This window comes from Lampetra planeri, unplaced genomic scaffold (assembly GCF_965212315.1).
Source record: "Lampetra planeri unplaced genomic scaffold, kcLamPlan1.2.h2 scaffold_1597, whole genome shotgun sequence".
Classification (NCBI taxonomy): domain Eukaryota; kingdom Metazoa; phylum Chordata; class Hyperoartia; order Petromyzontiformes; family Petromyzontidae; genus Lampetra; species Lampetra planeri.
Genome location: NW_027614326.1, coordinates 2,352 through 27,592, shown reverse-complemented (window position 1 = coordinate 27,592; position 25,241 = coordinate 2,352). Strand labels below are relative to the sequence as shown.

The window sequence follows — 25,241 nt, the reverse complement described above, 5'->3', positions numbered from 1 at the left end:
CTTAGACCCTCAGTTGTGTATTCACATAAGTGAGCGCTTAGTTTCTTACAAAAACAATTTTCATGTGTTCATTCGTGAATACAATATTTCCTGTGTCTGAAAACACTTTAAATATATGGACAAAGAACAGACAAGCTACACGGTCTAATGGTCTGAAACACCAACTCTACATCCATTTCAGCTGTGTGTAAACACAGAAATGTTGAGTGTTTCAAAGAAGTTGACGTAGCCTCCAGGCCTGAAAAGTGAAGCCAGGGTAAAAGTGAGTTAGTTTTAATGAGCAGGAAACATTTTGTCAAAGGTCGACGCGTCACTCTAGCAGGTCTGTGCTCCTGAAGCAGCTGACCATCTGCATCTGCTGGTACAAAATATGTTTGTCTGTGGCCTCTTCTTCAGAAACAAAATAGGCTTAAAAGCATTCAGCTATGGATTCATTACTTCACTGGTCCTTAAAGGGTTAACTGACATCAGATTAAAATATTTATGCACATCCTTAGGGAATTGGAGGAAAGAATCATCTGTATGTAAAAATAAACAAAGCAAACGAAACTGTTTACTCACATTATCATGTTAATTTTGTAATGGATCCAGCAATAAATTAAAAGTGTGTTTACTTCTCATCAATCATTTCATCTCTCATGCAGACATGACACGTAAATAGTGCTGCTGTGATGAAATAAGTCATTAATCACTAATATTAGCTCACTAACACAATTTTGGTTTGTTCATGCTCAGTTCATACGTGTGAGGATAATGATATTTATATTGATATCCACGTTTACAAACGTGTTGGCAACAATAAGGAGCTTTTTGACGCTATTTTTCTTATCATTTGGCAAACCCTGCCCCCTGCTGGCCACTTACAGATTTCAAAACGCCACTCGCGTTTTTTCCATTTCACAGTTCGTGTCGTTTAGTTTGATTAAACGACATTAACTGAGCAGAAGTGAGACAAAGGCCTATTTGTTCTACAGACACATTTGCTTCCATTTGAATGGGAAGGTTGAAGTTCATTTTCTACATGAAGGAACTTAGCGTGGAAAAGTATGCACGTATTTAGGAGTTCTGTGCTGGTCAGGGTGAGGAGGAAGAGGAGAAAGGGAGTCAGTCCAGGGAGTTTAGCTTCGTGGCCTTAAAGTTTGATAAACGTCCTGCTTTTTCATTGCTTGAACCGTTCAAGAACTTTCAAATAGATAATAACAAAATTCGTGTAGCCTGGGTTAATTATCTTGCTGTGTAAATACTTACGAGGTGACGTTTTGACCACGTTCAAACAGACAAAAGTTAATCATCTTTTAAGGACTACAAGACGGTGACCATCCTCGTCTCGTTGTTGACGTAGGGACGCGCATGCGCAGTAAGGGAAACTAAGCGCTGTCTCGTGTCAAATATCGCGTTATTTCGTCGCGACTGCAAAGCGCAACAACAGCACAGACAACAACTACTGGAGCGACCCGGAGGGAGCCTGCCGTCCTTTAGGCTGAGCTGATTCGGATACTGGCTGATCAGAGCGGCAATTGCTAAAATGACCAGTGGGTATCGACATATTTTGACTGTAAGACAATATGCACTTTATTCGCCTGCATGTAGTGTCTGCTTAGGTGTTTGTCAATCGTCAGGTCGCCTCCGTCGATCCGGGACCCGTCTATTTGCTGAAACAAATCCAGCCTCTTCGTTATTTCGTAGAAGCCACACACACACACACACACACGACGTCAGCACTGGCCTTCAATATCGGTTGTCCGGGTGTAAATAACATTGAGACGCATCTGCAGGTTTCTCGTGGAAGCTCGCGGTGTCTTTGCCTGGAGGGTTGTATAATTGCATCCCTGGTTTTAGTCCAATCCCAGGCCTACTGTCAGGTCGCCATGAACACAAGAGTATATGCCACGGAGAACGTCAACCTGCTCACTCCAAATTGGCCCTTTCAGTTGTCGACATCTACCCAGTACCCATGCCACATCACAGTATTTACCCTCGGAGGTCCGACCTGTCGTTTGAAGTTCAGCTCGCCGCTGTGTCGTCGTCGTTCGGCAGGAAGCTGCTCTGCAGCGCCGCTCTGCCACGTCGGCTGCTTCCATGGTCTCCAGTGGATTTAGCCCCGACCCTGTAGACTGACATGTCCTTTACAACAGTTTGGCGGGTTGTTTTTTTCTTGCATTGTGTTCATCCAAAGTCTTCTTGTTGCATTGTGTACTTAACTGTTGTGTGCTTTTTTTTGCAGGAGGAAACCAACGTGAGCTTGCCCGTGCAAAAGAACGCCAAGAAGCAGAATGAGTCTGGCAAAGGGAAGAGGAATGAGGACGGGCTGTCTGCTGCAGCCCGCAAGCAGAGGTGAGGCCAGCTAGCAGCATTCATAAACCTACTGGACTAACGGAGCACTTTATTTGGGGAAAAAAGTTATTTTACACTCTAAGACAACTGCGTTGGCAGGTTACCTACGTATACATGCTAATACGGAGCAGGTCAGACATTCAAGTTAGAGCTAGTGAATATAAAAGTGACTATTTAGTTACAGCTACACTATCGCCTCAGTTCACGTCCTGTTGTTCTTATGTGCCTGTAGTTAAGGAACTAGAGAGCAAGTGGAGTGCTTCCACGAGGGCATAAAACAAAGAACGAAACAAGAAATGAACAAACAAACAGTGGAGGTGATGGGGTTAAAAAGAAAGTAAGAAAACAGACAAGTCAAATTAGTAAGAAGGAGATCAAAAGCATAAAACAAATTTAAAACTTAAGACCTTACAAAGAGACATTTCATTAAAAAAACTAAGAACTGCATGAAAGTATTAAAAGGTTTTTAAGAAGTGATTTACATGATGTCAAAGTTTGAGTCGTATTTCTTGTAGAACGAAGGCTCCTTGTTATGAGAAGAGTTTCATTCACTAATCTTTGATTAAAGCATGTAGTTGACAACAAGAAATAGATTAATTCAAACATGTTGGAATTTTTCATCTGTTATACACTTTAATCAAGGCTTTTTTTCATCTTGCTTTGAGTAATTGGATTAACCCATTACTACCTTAGTGTTTCCTTGAAAGCATTCCCAATTAATTGTGCCACACATTTCGGGAGGACCCGTTCATTGTTTGTTCATGCATCAGCTCTGATGTTGAAATGGTGCACAGATGTCAGCACTGAACTAACAAGCCTCCTGTCTCCACTGCAGGGATGCTGAGATAATGCAGCAGAAGCAGAAAAAGGCGAACGAAGGGGGTAAAGAAAGCACAAAGTCCAAGTGAAGACCGAGATGAATTCAACTCAGTGTTTGACGAACGCCCTGTGTTCAGAATTCTTCCTGATATTTATGAGAATGAATTTGTCTTTTCTGTCCACACTCAAGAATCTAGGATCCTTCATTCTTTCCTGTGGCCGATGACGTTGCTTGTTGGAATCATTTTTACTCGGTGAAATTTCCGGAGTAAATTAGCCACTGTCTAATATCAGTGGTGTAAGCGGCAGGAGAAACATGAACAATTGACACAAAGCATCTGCGTATCTGTTGTGTATTTTTGTACAAAATTGTCCCCTGGTGGTTTCAAATAAAGTGTATCTTTTTAGTTTATGCTCGCTTGAATTATTCTAATAACCAGTGTTTTGTTTTGAAGTGTTTGGACTCACATAACGTCATTTACCAGGTTAAATTAAGAAATGACAATTCGGAAATAAGCCGTTACTAGTGAATGTGCCTGCTTTGATCTTTGAAGCATATAGCTCAGTCTGACAGATTTTATGAAATACACATGAGCAGATATGCATGAGAAATGCAATGTAAATACATTTTACACCAAATGTCACTTTAAGCTTATAAAATCATTTATGACGTGAAGTCACCTCTGCCGTGGGTCAACAACCACCACTAAACCTCTAGTTCATGAATGCATTTTGCCAGAATAGCCACACGTTTACAGAAACAGCACAAAATCAATTCTCATACAGTCATTCATTAGATATTTGTGGTGAAGTGCTGATACTACCTAACTAAACCGTGCTGTCGGGCAGAACGCCGTGGAACATACCAACCACCAGGTGGCAGCAAACCACTTCCCCAGTCAGCTGAGTTGTCTCTGTAAGAGTGGTACAGCAGACTTTTTACTGATGTGGTTTGCTTTAATGAGCTGTACTTGTTTAAATTCAAATATCCTCTCCATATATCCATTAGGGGATGGCTGTGTCATTCATGTAGAAGTAAAACAAACACACAACCTGCTCACAAGACCTGTTCTAGAGCAACGGTCTGACTAACAGCCTGAGGAGTGGCAGCAGAACACACTCACACACACATACATATTGCTGATATTTCATAGTGTCCCTGAACCGGAATGCGTCAGCTCAGTATATTTATAGTTAATAAAGTGGGTGTCTACACGCTCGGATTACAGGGTGTATAATTAAGTCACCAGCGAATATTTTTTTCCATCTCAGACTGCAGGAAAAAAAGGCTGAAAAACTGAACAGTGATGAGAAACAAATGCAGGATCAGCAAGTTGCTTAAACTGAAGAAAGTGTAACCCTGTCATCAGCAAAACTCACTCCACTTTGGCTAGATAGGACATTCCAGCATGAGCCCCCGCAGACTGACTGCATTTAACCATTTTTACAAAATCTTACAAATGCTTAAATTTCCAACGTGCAAAATGACGTTTGGTATTGTACAGACGATCCTACAGACAACTCTCATCGAACTGCAGCTTAATGGAGATTCAGGGCAAATGTCAGTTGACAGGGATTCACTCTAAGCACTCATGGGGTCATTTTCTCTCACAACAGGCAGATGATTTCACACAGACTATACACAGCAATAAATGGCCATTCCGAAGAAAGAAAGAAAAAAAAAGTTTCCCTCTATAGTTTGACAAAGAGGTCTCACTCGAGTTGTGGGTGAGTGGAGCCTGAAAGGTTTGAATTTGTCAGTAGTTTAAGTTGTTTTCACAAATCCAGTAATAATTTTGGTCCTCTGATGTGATTATGTGTACAAATATTGTTCATTTCAAACATAAAGACGTGTTCTGTGTCTCTCAGAGTTCTACCAGGACAACACTCATACAATCTCAGTCTGACATCCAAGTCAAACGATGATAAAAGCACTTTTAAGTCAAGTGGGACTTGAAAACAACCAGAAAAGAACCTGATCACTAATGAGAAATGCAGAATGCGAAGAAAAGACTTTGTCAGCCAGTGTAATTAAATTCTCAGAAGAAGCCTCCTCTGATGAATTAGTTCAGATATGGAAATACTGAGTAAGGTGCATTGATGTTGCAGATGAGGTGATATGCCCTGTTCATTGTATTTAGAACCTGTAAACCAGCATTCAGCGCTGTGTCCACAGAAACACGTCAGCAAATGACAGACGGTAACATTTTGTGGCTACTTGATTCTACTGAGATTTTACTTTCTTACTAAATGTCTACTGGGACTTACAGGTAACGGTTTTGTGGCACAACCAGAGTCAACTGAATGTTGGTGCATTCCGTTTGCACAGTGTTGCGATACATGGAACAATGTTGGCAGGAAACAAGATGGATGCCTGTCTGCCCAACCCGGTCAGTCGTGATAGGAATCTCACATCCCTCTGTTCGTCTTCCTCCATAAACCTCCTCTCCATTTGTTTTTCCACCTCTAGCTCCATGTTCGGAGTTCAGCAGGTCCGAGCAGTGGAAGAAGCTTCGAGCTTTCTGATCTCCCCACAGGCCACCACAGGAGCTGTCCCGCTCAGACGTCTACTCTCTAATTACAAGGTCAACAGCCAAGAGTGTATCGCCATGGCTGCACTCAGGAGGTCAGGCACAGGTCTCTGGACGCTCGCTGCTCTGAAACAACGGACCTGGGCTGACCACTGTTCACACTACACAAATCTGTCAGCACTTAGCCCATCCTCTGGAGAGCAGAGCAACCGGGGAGCAACTCCAGCTCTTTCTACCAGAGAAACAAGGTCAGGGTCACTGGCCGGAGCAGGAATTCATGAGCACAACATGCAATTTATACACACACAACAGATGTGGGAACCCAGGGCCATCCTCCTGTGAGGCATTAGAACCAGGCATGGAAGAAACTTCCTCACTATCCTCCTCCTCTGGACTTCAGGTGTACAGTTAAAACCACAACTTAACACACTCTGTATGAAAAGAAACTATGCTTTTTTTCCCTCTGTGACTAAACTTTTCCTATTTATTCCTTTGTAAGTTAGACGTCCTCATGATGCCACCCATGAAGTGAGCCACTTCCTCCTGTAGCAATAAAAACCCACAACATGTTGTTCCCACCGATGGTTCTGTTGTCAGGCTACAAATACTTTGATGCTCATTATGTCTAAACTGTTCAATTTTAGTTTCATCAGACCACAGGACATGTCTCCAGAAATTAAGGACTTAATCACTCATTCACAACACTAAACTGGCTTTTATTTCTATTTCATTTTTTTGCATTTGGAGCATTGTCTTCTTGATGAATCTCTCTTACCAGCTTCAACCAGCATCTTCACACCGTCTTATGCTGATGTTCTGGGATTGATGAACATTTCACGCCACTTTCACCTGTGTGTCTTCCTACTTGAGCAGAATGATGGCTGTGTTTGTACAGATGAACGTGGTACCGGTGGAGGAATCAGACTGGAGAAGGTCCACAGTCCTCTTCTCGACATCTTGGCTGATTTCTTTTGATTTTGATGTCACACACAAGGAAGTAGTGTGTTTGAGGTGTGTCCTAAAACATCCACAGGTGCCTCCAATTGACTCAAATGTTGTCACTCAACTGTTACTTTCTGTGTTCTCACAGCTGACCTGCCAGTCCTCATCAGACCTGACATCCCTCCGCCCATCAGCTCAACAGTTTCACTTGTCACTTTATATCATTTCACATCATCAGTCCTGTTTCACCAGCATTACCCAGTTTCTGAGTCCTTTTGTTAGTTGAACAGAGAACAATCCCGTCTGGCGCCTGCCTTTCCCTCCTTCATGAAGTCTACATTTCAGGTTGTGGAGTTCATGAATTCTCTGATTAATACAGCCACAGGCAGCGACTCCTCCTGATTCATTATGCTGTGGTTGAGGCAGCACAATAAAGCTAAACGATGACTATGATGAGGACTGCACTGAATAATAGATGTAGTTGTAAAAGTTGGTCTACAATGTCCACAGCACAAATAACGATGGAAGGACGTAACGATAAGGACGTCTACTTTCAGGGTGATCCTGATTGTGGCCTCCATCAACACTGCAGAGAAACTATGCTCTTTCTCCTCAGCAACACGCTTTTTGAACGATGCCGAACATCTTCAACCTCACACATGTTCTGACTCTCATGATGGAAATCCTCAAACTGTATGTATTCTGCAGAATGGCTGACAAGCAACACAAATCTAAAAGGGAAATGTGTGACATTTTTGCATAAAAATATCTCAAACTGAACAAGGCCGATGTTACATGTGTTGAGCTGTGACGCCAAATGACAACAGATTACTGTGCTGAGTTCCCAACAAATCTGTGAAAACAACATACGTGACAATACTGTTTGTAACAACTGGATGTAACTTTTGGGACAAAAACACCCCCAAAAACAAAAACTTTTTTGGGGGGGTCTTCACTGCAGCATTATGGTGTGTACCTGGTGATTAATAAGTTGTTACCATAGTGACCTGATGTGTATTGAGCGTTTCAGTCCGGTTCAGTCCTCACTCCTCCCTAGTTGTTCAACACAGATATGGTCACACACCCTCCCAGTGCAAAATATATATAATATGATGGATGATGGCAAAGTCCAAAACACCAAACGTGAGCCCACAAACCAAAGGATGACGTCAAGTTGCCTGTACACACTCATTTTGTACTGTTTATGCAAAAAAACATACATTTGTCATCAGTACTGTACTTTAACATGCACAACTTTATGGTCTGGTCTGTTAATGTACATGTCATGTCTGCGATTGAAGATGTATTCTACAAACACATACTAACGAAATAAGGGACACTCTCAAAGCTCTGCTGCAACGTTACTTTTATTGTAAGTTCAAAATAATTTTCAGGAGACTTATTGTATGTGAACACTACTTTTAAGGAGATTAGACGGAGTGTAATGTAAGATGTCAGCTCTCAGTTCATTTATGTAAACTAACCTTCTCATTGACAGGAATCTGTTTCATCTGCAATGAGACGTTGCCATGACATATGCAGAGCAATCATAATTAATATGAAGCGGAATATGTTGATGTCAACATGTCAACAAAGGTGCTTGTCACACCACAGGGATTGGTTGAAATTGAAGAGGCCAATTATCGTCTTTGCTCATCATATGATGGTTGGTGAAAGCAACAGTCACTGGTGGGAAATTATATCTCCAAAAAGGCCATAAACATATATTCAGCAAAAACAAAGAAAAAAAAAGAAGGCAGATGAATGTGTGAGGAACAACTGATACGGACAGTTGAGGTGAGCTTCCTCCCGTCACCATCAGGGGCTGATCTGTTTCAGAAGGTGCCCGAACATCAGAAAGTACATCATCCTGCCTTTCACTGAATATTTTATTCTGAGGCTAGACAACAGATCCAGGGACCAGTGTGGAATTTTTCCAGTAAGAATGTAGTAAGATGGTTTGTTACAGCCGGTGAAAGGAGCAGATGACAGTGATGCATGAGTGTTTGTACCTTCTCATTAGTCATCTGGGTTATTGTAACTTGCTGCTTAAATTGTCGTCAACTGGACTTAAAGACGCACAGGAACGGTCTTAGACATAAAACAAAAGACAATTAAAATACTTTTTACTCAATTGCCTCCACAGACTGAACATTTTCACATTAGGGGTACCTAATAAAGTGACTGTATACAACAACATCATTTTAGGAAAGTTGGTGCCTCTCGTAGATTAAGTCTGCCGTTATGTGTGAAACTGGTACACTATTACCATGTTTTTCTGTCCTCAAAGTGACACAGTAATTTACTGCATAAATCACTCACATGCATCTTTCAAAAACATTTATTTTATTCATTTATCTTAAAAAAATTAAAATAAAGTGCATTTTATGTACAATATAATAAAAACAACAGTCACAATGTCAATGATACAAAAAATACAGTTCACAATTATTTGTACACAACAAATAAAAAAAAGAAATCATGCAGGCAAGACCACATTTGTCTAATAGTTATTCAATCAACTAAGTTCATGGTGTTCAGGATGCTGAGGCGCAGCTGCTGCTGTGTCTCACAGCTGAGTCCATATGGAGAGGACAGAGCACAAACAATTCATTAGTTCTATTGTGCTGTTTCTTTGTTTAAACTAATACTGAATGGAGGTTGCAATGGCCATTTTAGGAAAATAGACGGCTGTAATATTGATTACAAAGTGGTATAGCTGGCTACATTCATGTCCAGTACAGTATGTTGCATTACTGAGGAGCCACTCACAATGAAGCAATGCCATTTGCTTTTTAACTGAAAAGTGCGTCATTCTCAATATGCATACATTTATATTTATCGTTATCTAATGATTGAGATCAAGTGGTAATCAACTCTTGTCCACACAAGTTCAGGAGATAACATCAATGTCCACTCTTCACAAAGGCGTTACCAATGGTTATCGCTTGAAAAACAAAACAAATAACAAATGTTTTGAGCATTCTGAGTGGCTCTCAGTGCTGTGGTTTGTAGGTAAAGTTAGTGGTGGAATGGTTGAATCTATAGATCTATAGTTGACCCGTGTAGTGGATTAAAGTGTGCCCACAGCGGGCTACAATCACGCCATTCACCACGTTTCTGTTGGTGAGGTCGCTGCTGGGTGGTACAATGTGGCACAGGGCTAAAGGCAGAACAGCTCGCTATCTAAGGCATTTATTCACTGAGGTTTTTTCACCAAGCATCTGAAAGCACGGTACAAGAGGCTCCAGATTTTAGACTACAGAGAGTCAGTCTGAACTGGGGTCACTACGTCCTCAGGGTCTTCTAGCTAACCTCCTGTGTGCCCTGTGAGCTCGGACCCTGGGATATCATGGATGTAGTCGTGGGGAACATTGGATCCTTTGTCTTCCCCATATATATCATGTAAAGCAGCAGTCTGGGGACATAGTGGCTGTATTCAGAAGAGAAGTTTGAATACTGAAAACCTATAGTATTTTAACTTTGTTACAGTCATATGAAAGCTATTAGCCTAGCACAAAGACTGCTAACATGGCATCCCTCATGCTGTCACTGTAAATATTTCGTGAAAGGTTGCTAATTTAGCTTGGCGCAACACCTGCCAGTTTTGTCATCTTTGTCCTAAAAAGAAGTACAGTTAGCTTCGCTTTGCACAAAGACTGCTAAGGCAGTTACAAAACGGCCATCTCTGATGTTACAGAGAACGTCAAGCTACAGCCAGTTAGCGTAGCGCGCTAAGTGACCGATCCATATTAAAGGGCAGTCTCATATGTGAACAGTAAAGATCTGCAGTTAGACCTGCTTTGCGCTGTGCTAATTGAAGCTGACGAGCGATCCTCCCTTTCCTGTATGCCTGCTAAGCTAACCAGCTGCTATTGGTGGCGAACTTCTTGGGAGTCGCATCACTCCTGCTTTTCCATGCTTGATAAAAAACTTCCCGGTGCTGAGGAAACTGCGTGGTGAAAATGTGCAGTGATGTTAATATGTGCAAGAGAACTAGGCAGTAAAGCATCAAAGGAAATAAAAAATATTCATATATATATATATCAGCAGTGTTCACTCTCTAGATTTAAGACTATCTCTACAACACATCTTGCACAAGGTCCCTTAAAAACACACAATATTAATCACAGATACTGTATATACTCAACATGAAATAAGAAACACTGACCACTGTTGCGCTCTATGCTGTGCAATTACATTGTCAACTTGAAGTTACATAGCATGTTGACATTTGCTCACTGTTCAAAGTGGCAAATATTCTTTATTACATTGAAATAGATTCGGTAGTTGATCAGTGATGTATTCAACTACATGTGCTGCCATTGTCCTGATGGCTGTGGATGTTTCCAATTGTGATTTACAGCACGCTATACGCTTCCTACATCTTTGGAAAACTGCTTTTAAGTCTCATAATACAGAATAATGGGGGTGCGAGAGTGTTCACAATGGTGGCAACGGTCCTTGTTATTCAAAAAATAGTTTTCCTTAGCAGCCACACTTTGTCTCAGTAGTTGCACGTCTTACACTATGCTGTGGTTGTACTGAAATGTGCAAACCTTGTTGGTATTCAACACCCTGATTACTTGTGCTTTCATATTAATGTTGACATCAGACTTGACGTGTGGTGAATGTCAGAAAGTGGGGGGTTATATTCTACTGAGCTACTACAGAGCTCTATGTATCTACCTCCCTACAACAACGTGTTTGTGGGCTCATCAGTCATTAAATGAATATAAGAAAAATGTGTTTGTATTTAGCGCGTGTTTGTCTCAAACTGGCTTTATCAGCGTGTTTCAGGGAAAATGCTGAGGAAAAACTGTGGAAGATGACCTCAACTGACCTCAACTGACCTCAGCTTGCCCATTTGACTTCTCATCATACTGTAGATTTGGCTCCTGTTCAGTTTTTGCAAGACCATCACTCACTCTGCCATATCAGAAACATCCTCACTGCATTTCACGTGTTTATGATCAGTGCCAAGAAACCTGCCTCGAATTCTATCGCCATGTGCTGATGAACAGAAACAAAAAGCCAGAGATGGAAGTGGTCATCACAACAGAATGGCACTATTGCATTTAGATCAGACAATCAAGTTGTTGTTGTAGTTTTTTTGGCACATTGCACATGATTTGGTGCCGACCTGACATGGCAGAGATGTGGACATCCCTCTTTTATTCGTGGCTTTCTGTGTTTTGTCGGACATATAAATTGCAGGTCTCTCCGAAACATGGTATCTATGACTCAGTCCATCTCTAAACCATCTAGTAGTACCGGGTCACTTCAGGCTCGTCTCACACGTACTGGAATGGTTCCCCAAATCAGCCCGGGTGCACGCATGTGTGAATGGAACACATTTTCAGCCAACAGCATACATTCAGGATGTAAATGTCAGGTCCTTGAGCATCATCTATTCTCTCCTTTTCAATAAGCAGCTTTGCTCGTCTGTCTTTAAGTGGGCGTTTCATTTTTTGTGCACAAAGTTCCGAGGGCTCTCTTAAACCAGTTTGTTGTTGGCCGCTCATCATCCTTCCATCTTCACACTGTCATGACAATTCTACAGCGAAAAGACACGCATGTGCTTCTGGCTTGAGTCGGTAACGTGTGGATGAGAGGGACTTTGCATCACATGCACTTCGGTCCCCTAACTCTTGGTCTTTATGAGTCTGAAGCTTGGTCCTAGAATCGTGTCCGCGTCACAACACAAGCATCTATGCTGTGGCAGTAACCACAAGTAAAGAGCAGTAAAAGGTCAAAAGGGCTGGGCAGGAAACCATAACTCATCATCTAATGTACGTGAATCCTGTGATGGACCAGACAATACTTGCATATTGAAAGAGATTCTGAGATAAAGATAATATTGCCCAGTCCAACAGATAGTGGTGAGTGGCCATAATAAAAACAATAAAAATAAAAACGACTCTTAGCAGCTGCCATGTGTCATGAATTGTGTTGAGCTGCTTTCTCTTCTGGCCCACACAGTCCCCGACCAAAGTCAGGCTTTGGAGTGGAAGTGAATGAACATGGCCTCCTCACTAAACACAGATGACCAAAGTAAAAGATGTGCTGGGAGAACATGGGCTCTCCTCTCCTTTGCTGGTGGCCTGTATCCTTCACCGACGTACAGGGTGGTCTCCTACACCTGGAACACTGAGCACTCAGACAATCGAGTCTTTGATCTCTGAGCCTAGTCGCACTCGGGGTCGGGGGCAGGTCGGGGAGTATTCCACGTGACTCTCCTTCAAATTGAGCGGCCGCCTGTCTGACGACTCGGAGAAGCTCTTGCTGTTTTCCGGCGAGGACTCGTGGGTGGGGGTGCTGCAGATGTAGTTGTCATTTAAAGTCTGGTAGCCCTTGTGATCAGAGGTGGAAACAGGGATGGTGTTACCGTTGAGGGGTAAGCTCTCTGCCGGCTTGCCCACTATCCTCGGCTTCTTCTGCTGCATGTTTGGGCACTCGCCCTGCTTCAGCATGGACTTCATATGATCACGATTCCGGTAGATGACAAACAAGGAGAACACCACGAGGGAGAACGCCAGCAGAGCGCACACCACGATCAGTTCGTTCCAGTACGTCTTTGTGAGGACCTGCTCTGAACGGGACTCCCCAGGCAGGATGATACTCTCCTCTTGCCTAACGTGAGGTGTGCGTGAATGGCCAATCATGGTGGTGCTTTCCTGGCGCGCTCTGCTCTCACGCAGTAGTTGGGCCAACAGCTGGTGGAAGCTCTCCTCCTCTGACCAGCACTCGTAAGTCTCCATCTTGTCCGCCTGTGCCACCACGACCAAGTTGCCTTCAGGAGTCGCGTAGAGAAACTGGCTGGCGCTGTTGCTGTAACGCCACCTCCTCTGTGCCAGGTTGGAGCGCAGCTTGCAGGCAGCACGCGGAACGTGTTGGCTGGGATAGTAATGAGCTGGCAACGGGAGCCGCCTGTTACAGAAAATAAACACATGCATGATGATATTAAATGGAATTTACAGAGAGCGAATCTGAGATGGAAACGTTCCCTATGGTTGATGGTAAAACCAGGAAACGTTTGACTTAGCATAGTTTAAAGGGAGTGGGAACAGGGAGCAGGACTGAAAACTAGGGATGTGAATGGACCGTTTCACGCCTTGGACCCTGCTTCCACTCTCAATCCAATTCTAGTGCATGTTAAATGATCCGTCCACATGTGTTTTCAGCCTTAGGAAAACCTTTGTGCGTTTGTTTTCAGTTGGCTTTACTTTCACACGGCTATTATCATAAATAATGAATGTATGATATTTCTACACTGGAAAGGAACGGAGTACTAAACAGCAGTCGAGGCATTCAAGACATTCTTCGAGTTTAAGAACATGTTCAGAGAATGTTTCCACCTTTCATTTACAGACATTACAACAGTTGGTTGTATAATGTATAAAGATGTTTAAAGCAGCAGGGTTTTTCCCTTCGTGATATGAGACTTTACAGGAATCTGCCAGAACATGTGACATCATCTTTGATGTGCAAGTTGTTGTGTTGTTTTGGAGCTGAAACGTTAATTAGAGACCACTGCACGGAGATCACACACTCACGGGAAGCTGCTGGCCAGGCCGATTGGTTCCGGAAAACGTCCTGTTACAAATTGTTGAGGTATCAGCCTCCTCCACGTCCTGCTGCCAGTGACTGACAAACATTACAAACACGACAACAATGTCAGTTCTACAGTAATAAGAGGCACTTCCATGCACATACTCATTTCTCCCTCAGAGTCTTTCATTTAAAAGCCATGAATGCAGCTTCATCAGCATGACTGAACTTCTTCTAACAGCTACTCGTGCCAGCAGACGGCTGAACACTGTGGGTTTGTTTGGGTGCGAGTTCCAAATGCAGAACTTGTTCCTGTGAATCCTGGAAGTTGCATTGACATGTTTTCTCCAGCATAATTTTGTTTTTGTACAGGTGTGATGTCTGGACATATCTACTAATGAGCAGCAGATACTGTATATACATATATAAGTATGTTTGGTGGTACAGGGCAAGTCTTACAGGTGTATACAGCATTTGTTTGCATTATTTCATCTCAGGGTTTTCACATTTGCCCTACTTTTGCACAAAGATGATAATCTTACAGGTTAAATAAATGAAATTCAGCTGGACTGACTGAACATGGGATCAAACTGAACAGGCCATCAAGAATAATTGTTTCCATGGGACCGTTTCTTGTATAGCTGTGACTATATTCTCTATTTATGTTAGCTTGGCCGTGTGAACAAACGGCACCATCTACCTGTCGGGTGGAGCCATCCTGACGTCTCGACACAGCCGGCCCGTCCAGGCGCAGTAAGGGTCCCTGGACAACACACACTCTCCACAGCTAAGGTAGTTGGAGCAGTTGGCTACAGGAACCTCCACCAGTCCCCAGTGGGACGACACAAACAATAAACCCTGTCGTGGGAAACGTGTGATATAAATCTGTCATCAAAAGTTCAGCAGGAGGCCTTGTTGTTTTTGTTGCATTCGTTTTACCGTACAACACTGGTGCTGATGGTGTCATAACCTTATCTAGAACCCAAAATAAAACTCACAGACCAAGTATCTTGGTCTTTATTAAAATTACATAATGTTAGATCAGTTTGGCTGTTTCAACCCTGGGGGAGGCCATTATGTCATAAAGAGAGAACTGTAATGAAATTGAGCTCCGGGTAAAATGCCAGAGAGGATCATAAACTCAGTTCCGGACGGTAATATAACTCACAGAAAAACTCGGTGGAATAGCCCCGGTGGAAAGAAAATGTCTGTAGCCCTGTTGGCAAATGCAGCTGGAAGATTTTCTTTCTTACTTAATTAAAATGTAAAATGAACGGATATGATGTGATAAAAAAGTGACATGAAATGGTTCTAATAATAATAACAGGATATCGGATTTACCCTCTGAGGATCAAGTTCGATGTGCTGCACGGGCTGAGGGTCGGGAAACAGAGTCATCTCCTCGATGATGTGCATCCTGTCATTGGCATTGACGGCCTTGTGGAGCTTTCCGTCATCTGGGTGACAGAGGATGAATGTCATGAACTTACAGGGTGTGGTACAACTGTGTATTTGATTGTGCGAACAGATCCTTTATGCCCCCGTGTGTGTGGACCGACTGTCCTCCAAAGCCACACCTGTTCCGATGAAGAGCACGTCGTAGGCCCTCTCCATGCCTTGGATCTTGTGAACGGCGATCTGCGTGTAGCGCACACTGCGCTTCAGCAGCAGGGGAGCACTGCGGATCACACTGTCCATCAGGAAATGGTCCTTGACAAAGTTGAGCACTTTATCGGGCATGTGCAAGGACGAGTGGATCCCCATTTGCCTGGCATGGTTGGTCACACACTGTGTGGGAGTAAATTGGATGGGAGAAACATGCTTATTGAAGTAGACCTCGAAATAGAAAGACACCATAAGTATAGACGGTTAAAATAACATGACGGCAGACGAGGACGGAATTAGAGAGACACTTCCAAACTACTGCTGATATGACACATATGATTTTATACCCAACAGCCTCTTTATTTTGGACCCAAATGAACCCAAACATTAGTCTGCAGCTTTAATTATACATCCTTTGCTGACTGCACACAGACACGTGCAGCAGACACTGTTTACCAGAATCCGATTGAAGCATGTGTGTCACTCGTCCCGGGATACGATCAGTGTAACTCACCGCCCCGGGTCGTGGCTCTGGGATAGGGTGATTGTAGGTGTACCACTGCTGCGTCTCCCTGTTCACCTCTCTGTAGCGCCCACTGAAGGCTCGCTCCACCTGCGCCATGGTGAAAGCACACACCGCCGAGCTTCCTGAGGCTCCTTTATACCTGCAAACACAGTCATCATCATGTGGTCAACTGCTGTTAATACACACTGTCATGACTGAACTAAGAACACAGTGGAAGTTTCATGTTCAGACTGTGTATTACCAATGTTAGTAACTCTGGTTTTCCATTTTTTTATACATACATGGTTTGCTCCTGCGGTATCTACCCTTTCCGCAGTTATCATTTTTTGTGAGAAACTGGAGCACAGCTCCACTCTTGAACAGCTGCTGAGTGGGCACTCTGGTGATTTCTGCATTAAAACCTTTATTTTGTTGATACATTAATTAGACATCAGGGTTGCATCAGTTTGTGTTAATGTTTAAACTCATTACGGCTGCTCTAAATTCACAGGAGCCAAATAAGATAAGGCAAGTTGCCAAGTTGGAGCTCCCATGTGAAAAAGAAAAAAATTGGATATTGGTATATGTGTGTGTGTGTGTGTGCAGGAATGAAAGCAGATTGAAGCTTTTTGCATGTGCGAACACAAACATACTGCAGCAGTGACATAAGTGGAGCTGTGTGCATGTCAGCCTGGTCACAGCACTGTGATCACAACAAATCCCTCCCTCTGGTTATCTCGTACCACTGGGATGTGAAGACGCCGTAAAAGACAGTGCTCTCCCAGCTGTCTCCCATGGGCTTCAGGACAAACATGTCCTGGATGATGTTGAAGGGAAAGCCGTCGTCTGGGAGCGAACACAGGAGCTGGGCCTTTAGGAAGGTGGTCCATTTCTTCTGCAGCACCCGCTCGCCTCCCTTGTCACCCTGAAAACACATGTGATGAAAATATACAGTGGCAGAATGTACCAGGGAGACAAAAACACATCACTGAAGGTCCAATGATAAGAAAGAGGACAAGTAGTGAGGTCGGAATGATTTCGCAATGAATCTACACAGAGTTATTTATACATCTGATTCCAAAAGAAGGAGCTTCCGCCACAAAAAGAAAAGAAATAAGGAAGAGAATCTTCATCGAGGAAGAATAGAAGCATCTACATAAAAAAACATTCCTTACAGTTCTCAGTAAGTAGGAGTAATACTGAACTGAGTTGAATTTTATTTACTTCAAACACAAATTAAAATGTAAAAAGGAAAAAACTACAAAAAACAAAAGAAAATACAACCAAGACAGAACAGTGTAAAATCTAATTAGAGCCAAATGCAAACTATCTAACTACCCAATTAAATATCTGCACATTCAAATACTGAGTTGATAAAACGACGATGAACAGTGGTTGTGTCATAGCTGCAGTACCGCTCTTGTGCTTTAGAGGGCAATGTTCAGGTCAATTAGTGGAAGGTTTCAGGATATCAGATGGACGTTTAATCAAAACCAACGACGACTAATTGAGATCTGTTCTCTTGGGGAATGATAAGCATTTATTTATATGATTTAACTGTAAATAATAGTCTGACATCAAAACAAAACAGAAAAGTCTGGTCTTGGAAGGAGGGGAAACGGTGAACTTTGAAATGAGGTTCAGTCGTTCACACGTGGAAGCCCTCGGTCTTCAAACTCACAAGTAGCATCTGATGACTGGTAATTCTCAGAGAGCATGTCGACATATGATCGGGGAGAATTCTTTCAAATACAGACAGCAAGTTGGAAAAACACACAGGGATGTGGAGGAGGACGACCAGAGCGAGCGGTCTCACCCAATCTCAGGACAGTTTGCAGCAGGACCGCCTCCGACACCCTGAACAACTCCCCCCACGACAGGACAGGGAGTGAATCACCCTTGAAGAGATAATACAAGTCTAAACTACCTCTGGTACCTCCTCTGTACGCTCGGACACACAAACAATCATCTTGCTGAGGTGAAACCTTGATGCTGGGCCTGGGGGCCAATTACTGGGCTGTGGTGGAAGCCCGTCCACTTAATGACGAGACCACATTCCTGCTCTCTCAGCTGTCTACGTGCCGTTCTCTCTCTCTCTCTCTCTCTCTCTCTCTCTCGATGAACTGCAATCGCACTGGGCCACTCCCGCGATTAATGGCATGCAAAGACTACAGAGCTCTCATGTCAGATCTTCACATTCCTCGTTTTCAATCAGTCAATCTTAGAAGAACACGAACAGGAGGGCGAGAACAGTGGTGCCACACATAGTTCATAATCCGCCTGCTCTGCACAGCCCCTCCTTGTGCACACCTGAATAAACAAAAGACAGAGTGGGAGAAGGGAGGACGACAGAGAGAAACAACTGAAACGCAGATACTTGGCAAACCCAAGAAATACAGTAGTTAGAATTTCATGGAGAGACTTCAATTTATCTTATCCTGCCAGAAACACCCCTACCCACACCCAGAATGTATCAAATATCAAAATAAAACCAAAGTTTGGCCTTGGCCTGGAGCGGACAGGGAAAACGGGAGTGAGTGGTTTCTGTCCGCCTGCGAAAAGTGTGTTATAGATACGAGGTAACAGGGAGGGGGCCTTCATACCTCGCTGTTACTTAACTCAAATGTGACTTCAGCAGTTTCTGCTCACTGAGCGAGCACTTGGGCCGTTTGCTGAGATGTGAGACTGAGGAGAAAAAAATATGGTAATAACCTGCAGCACTTGAAGGCAGCAGCCGGCTGATGAGAATGAGGAGCAACACACGGAGAGTTTAAGGAATGTGAATGAAAGGTGCAGTGCTGTAATTTGCATAAAATTAAAGGTCCTCAGACACACATTTTTTCTTCCTGAAGAAATCGACCCACACTGATTTACAAACAGCAAAACTGGAGAGTAAAACCACCTGTGACGCTGCTGCTCAACAATCAACATCTGAAAAGATGACAGTCAATAAAAAGGGCTCTGCTGCATTCCAGCGAAATAAAAGCGCTTTCTAACAGAGAACAGCATTCTTTTGCTTCCATTGCAGCAAGTTGCCACAGTTTGGGGTCTTTTCTGTCAGCCATTTCCATATATAGAACCCAGGAGGTGCTCCGCTGGCTGCAGGAGGTGTCGGAGCACCAAGCAGGACGAAGTCATTAAACTGTCACTTAAAATTACATGCTGTCCCCGTGATTACTCCCATCAATGCCTGCGTGCACAAGAGCCATCTGTCAACGAAGGATGCTGAAGGCATGTATATCAAGCAGCCTTTAACTGATTTGATGACAGGTGAAAAGGCCTGAAGTCTGGTGCTGATTATTCAGGATGATCGAGCAAACTAAACCCTCCAGGAGAATGAATGAGGAGTAATTTCTGCGGATGCTCTTAGCTCCAAAAGAATCAGGCCACGCGATTGGAAGTGAAAAAAAGAATTTGATATTCCTGCGAAGCACCCTTGAATACTAATAACGCCTGCGAAGCTGGAATGTTCCGGTGGAGCTGGAGGGACGGACGAGTGCAGCTGACATTGTGAGTGAGATGGATGGAGAGCGAGAGATGACATTGCAGGGAAAAGGGGGGGCGGGGGGAGGGGAGGACGATTCGGGCGAGGGGAAACCAAATATGTTGAAAACATGTTTGTACAGTGAGAGAAAAAAAGCTGGACTGCATCATACATACATACAGTGTTTCCACTGGGCGTGAAATACATTCACATCGGCTTTGGCATGGGGAGCGCCTTGTTTTGGGGGTAATTGTACGAGGATTAAGGACGGAAAGCTCGAGTCCCGCTGTGCCTCTCTGTCTTCTGCATGTCGTTGCTGTGAAATGACCCAGGTGTCTTACCTTACACACGCGAGCGATCCTCGACACAATGGTGTTGTCAAAGAAGTCAAATTCTTTTCCCGCCTCGCTAAAGAAGAAGTAAATCTTGTCGTCGTCTCCCACGGGGTTGTCTATTGGCTGACTCTCGTCGATGTGAGCTGAGCCAACAAAGACAGGATCTGTCACAAACACAGAGACACAAAGGAAAACATTTGTGTTTTTCATTTATAATCTACACCACTGAACCATTACATCTTCTTCATCATCTACATCATCTTCAACCATTACAGGTCGTCTGTCAGCAGGATTAGAAACAAAATAACTGTCACAGAACGTCTTTGAAGGCAAGATCCATTGATGTATGTCCACTCTGTGACACCGTCAGTCATGTTTAATTGTTCTAGGACAATCCCTGGGTAACTTTTAGAAGAAGCATGTCTCAACTGTCCTGTGGGCGAGACACAGCTCGGCTGCACAGACAGTGTTGAAAAAACATTCAGTTAAGGTGTTTCTGTTGAAACCTGTGATAATCTTCTGTCTCAGTGTTGCACATGCTGTAACGGTGTGGGCGGACGTCTTTGTGAGTTAACCAGATAACTGTACATTGGCAAACAGCTAACCAACTAGATCAACCCTGCAAGACAACAAGAAACTGAATCCCCTGTATAATTGTCCTCAGATGTCTCATCAGCAGCACTCGGCATGAGTTCCCTCCACATCAAAAGACAAGAGACGTCTTAATTGTGCACAAAGTGCACGTACTCTGGTACGACCACTGGCAGCCAGCTGCAGCTGTTTGATGTGCATGTGTGGGGACTGATAGGAGAGCTTGTCTTGGTCAGTCATGATCTTTGTGCTGTATGTAGAGGGAAAGAAACTACCTGATGAATGGCGTTTACCTTGCAGCCATTTCAAGGAGTTCTCTGTCTTCAGAGCGGTTCCTTGACCCAAACTCTTATAGATGACAGGTTCATTCCCCTGAAAGTTGCTGACGGTCCCAGTGTACAGTTCACCATCTGAAAGAGATTTCAAAGTTGATTCATGACTAATCACACGCAAACTAGTAGAGAAATGTACAGTATTACCACAGAGCTTACATAGCAGTATCATGAGAAGGCAGGAATATTTTTGAATACACACCATAACAACTAATTCCACTCATTACCACTAATTACTCAGTGATTGTGTGTGTGCTGCTGTTTTTATCTGAAGGACCAAATCATCACTGTGAAAAATCAAAGAGACACTGGAAACATCTAAGTCTCGGGCAGGAAATGTGCCAATAATAATAACTATACGTTACTTCAGTGACGCAAGGGGAAGAGACTTACCAACAATGATGGCAGTGGATTTGTACTCTGGATTAAAAGGGCAGCGGCTGCGGCCGTCCTCCATCACAACCTCGCCCATATCATCTCTCTCCAGTGTGAACGTCGACGTGTTCTGTGCACAGACACAAACAGCAAATGTCCCTCAGGCACATGACAAATACACTGTACTTCCTGGATTCATGAGCTCAGGTTTGTTCAGGTTCACCACAGAGAGACGGACGTTTTGGGTTAATTTAATAGTCACATAATTAGCACGTTGGTTACTTGTAATGAGAAACCAAGCTGTATTTGAGTCGACTGTCATTAACAAGATATCTGTCTTATGGTTTGTTGGTTTATGTGCGGGTAAAAATTGAATATATATAATAAGTATATAGTGTGAGAAAATAGCTCACAGGACCATCAGTTTCAGGAGCTGGATTACCGAATAAACATACAGCGGAGAGCTTGCTATCTAAACCTAGCTTAGCATTTTGCTTCATCGACATGATGAAAACTTGTCATTTTAAATGCTCCATTTGCGATGAAAAATGGCTTGACTGCAAGAGAGTTTTTACAAGTAAATGTTTTGTTTTGTCATATTAGGATTCATCTGAATATTCGGTTGGTGGGGAGGTTACGTGTACGCAGCATGGAAACTAAACCAACCAACATCAAAAACATCTCTTGATGAATGTGGGTAATTTACTATTTATCTAAAGGTGAAATAAAACACCAAGTACAAGCCCAGGGCTAGAGCATGTGCTTCATCAGTATTAAAGGCTGCTGAGGATTAGTTTGATTTGTGTCTGTGGATCTTCTTGGCCACATTGTCCCCATGTCCTGCCAGAAAACCCTGTCTCAATGTTCTGAGAAGGGCTGTAAAAATAAATGTTTCATGTTAATGTTATGCATCTCATACACACACACACACACACACACACTGCGTCAACATGATGAGGGTTCACCCTGACAGAGTGTGCCAAAAAGTGCTCGGAAGCTCGGAGTTCGGGCCCTAATGTCCTGCCAAGTCATCTTCAGTATGAGACCTTCTGTGTTATTCTTTCACTCTGACGTGAAAGTAAAAAGTTGAATGCACCGCTCTAAGCGAGGAGCTGTTGCTAAGCTCGATTGCCCCCATGATACTGAAATCAATGCCACCCTGCTGCTGGTTACCATCACTCCCCTCTGCTGGATAAACAAATCTACGGCTGGAAACCACACAGCTCTTGTACCCCCTATTGACTTGTCTGCCTAAATTGCCTCAGCAGGGATAACAACAGATCCAATTCGGTCATGGCAGATGAAAGCTTGATTCCACAAGAAATACTGAAAATACACACAATGTCAAAGCTGATCTGCCGACAGCGGTGGGGTGAAATCAAGATGCAACTGAAAAGTTATCACTTACGATGTAGCTGCAGATCGGGCTGAAGGCGTAGGTGCCGCACACGTAGAGGTGAGTGCTGTTCAGCCGCAGAAGAATTTTTATGTAGTTGAAACAGTCAGTCTAGATAGGAAATAACAAAACAGTGTGAGGAAATACTTCAAGAAATAGACAGTTTTATAAAATGGAAAAGAAATGCTTTTTGAGTCTCTGCCGGAGAAAAACCCTGTGGTGTCACGCAGCTTCTGCCTGGTGAGCTTTTCTGTGATTTACGGACCAGAGTCGTACACAGGGGTACACAGTGTAGCACGGCTTGTCGCCTGGAGATACTACAGCTGGCATGACAAGGTAGCAGAGAGGCAGAAAACAGAGCACAAAGAAAAAAAAAATCACAGCACAGTTGATAAGTCTTTTTGCATCTTGTGAAGAGTTTTGTCAACCAGAGTTCTTGGCGCCTTCCGTTGTCTCATAGTACAGCTGAAATAATTCCACAGAGGTGCCTCAATATTGTGAGTGAACAACCTTTGATTACTAACTCCCGAAAGAACAAACGTCCTTTAAATGAATAGTCAAGCTTCTGATATGATGTTTTTTTCTGGGGGAGTGACGCATTGCTCACCTCCAGGTTCTTTCCTTTGAAGCTGCACTCCTCTCTCTTCCCAGCAGGAGTGCCCCAAGTCAGCTGAGGAGGGAAAACAGGTGGAATAAGTCGTCAAATAAAAGTTACCATGTCTATACGTCTCGGAAAGAGAACTGTAATATCTAAATAGGCAGTAAGGCGTGTGTGTGTGTGTTATCGGACATTGAACCACGGTGCACTACTGCTGATGTTCTGGTCCATTCCATGTTTGTGACAGTTCAAATGCTGTGAGGGGTTTTACATTCAAGAATAGCAAGAGTATGATACACTAATTAGACAAATAAGCTACTTAGAGACCACAAATGTGCCATTTCAACCCAGTAAAAGTGCAGTAAAACCATGCACTCTGCTGTGTTTTATTGTTAACCACTGGCTTAAAGATTGCACGTTTTACTATTTTCTACCAGTTTGAGCCTGTGAAACAAATATTTTCTCCCCAGTCTCTGCAGTGTCACGGGCCACTGAAGGACAGAAAATGACTCCATCCAGAGTCAAAAGCCTAATATGCAACATGATGTCATTAGTTTTAGTCTAAAGTGGTTTCAATGGGGCATTAAAATCATAAGGAAGTACCAGGGAGGGAATAATTCATCTATTGTGTTTTAAAAACATTAAATATAGGTTTAAAAGAAGGTTACTTTTTATAGTCTGAACAGTAGTATTTATGAACATAGTACGTCAAATCATTAGACTTGATTATCTGCTTGGCTGCTCTTCACATTTCTGAGCAGCCAGCGTCCGAGCTCATAATCTGTTTCTGGCATTCCGACATACTCACGTTCTTCTGCAGCTTGGTCTTGCTGATGTCGGAGAGGCTGAGGGCAAACAGAGCCTCCCTGGCTCCGACGTACAACATGTCGTCCTCCTGGCTGAGCAGTAGAGACGTGTAATTGAACACACCGTCGACAGAGAATCTCTTGGCTGATCTCTCCTTGGCATCTGACAAAACACACACACACACAGAAGATTATGACCACAAACTAGAGAAGAACAGAACAGATTGGTTCACAGAATGTGTTCTGGTACTAGACGCCCTAGAACACAAATGTGCTACATATAAAACAGCAATAAATCACGTAAGTTACAATCCTGCCAAGCTGTTAAGACCAAAGTTTGTTCTTCTTTGTGTGTGTGTGTGTGTGTGTCTGTGGATGAAGTGCAGGGGATTAAACAGCATGTCAGGGTGAAACACGCTCTTTTCACACATGAGGGTGTCTCTTCTCTCTCCCTTTAAATGATCAACACAGAAGTGCAAATATGCAGCGTTCGTTTCCTGAGGACCCACCAGCACTCTAACACAGCGTCTGACCATATCAAGGGAACTCCTTCAACAAACATTTGGTGAGGAAATGTATCGTTTCTACCCTGGTTGTCCAGATATGAGATCCAATGAAAACTAACAGAAGCCGATGACGCATCAGTGAGGCCAAGTCATGAAGCAGCTCGTCACTGATACGCTCCCGACCTGTCCCTATACATCTCAATAGTTTGTTTGAGAGGAACAGGAGGTCCTTGGAGGTTCACGGTCAGTGTGGTGACATTGTTTGACTGCTTCAAATGAAGAACCACTTTTTAACTTGAGTTTTCTCAATTCCAAAGTTTCCAAAACAGTGACGTCAAATTGTTCTGCTGGGAAAAAGAGACGTTGCTTCATTTCCCGGAGATAAATGACAAATGTACCAGTTGTGATATTAACTGTTCATTTACAATGAACATTTTTCTGAGCTTAAATGAATTCAACACTGTCCACGTGCATGAGAGTTTCTGTTCTCAAAACAAACATCCTATCTAAATATATTAATTGAGGCCAACA

The 25,241-nt window shown here is 43.2% G+C and overlaps 2 protein-coding genes across 2 annotated transcripts; one reads left to right on the top strand and one right to left on the bottom strand.

Annotated features, from left to right (window-relative positions):
• Positions 1-1,525: 1,525 nt before the first annotated feature.
• On the top strand, positions 1,526-3,242 carry LOC144739609 (small EDRK-rich factor 2-like). The gene is given in 4 exon segments (XM_078622530.1): positions 1,526-1,532; positions 2,225-2,250; positions 2,252-2,334; positions 3,170-3,242. Coding segments are annotated over 4 exon segments (189 nt in total).
• Positions 3,243-12,784: 9,542 nt separating this feature from the next.
• LOC144739608 (semaphorin-4B-like) lies at positions 12,785-24,367 on the bottom strand (the record flags this gene model as incomplete). Its single annotated transcript, XM_078622528.1, is given in 14 exon segments — positions 12,785-13,503; positions 13,506-13,556; positions 14,197-14,273; positions 14,878-15,035; positions 15,519-15,634; positions 15,755-15,965; positions 16,297-16,447; positions 17,031-17,212; positions 20,113-20,270; positions 20,991-21,107; positions 21,423-21,534; positions 22,813-22,911; positions 23,408-23,470; positions 24,207-24,367. Coding segments are annotated over 14 exon segments (2,375 nt in total), but the record flags the coding sequence as incomplete, so codon positions are not given.
• Between the last annotated feature and the right edge of the window lie 874 nt (positions 24,368-25,241).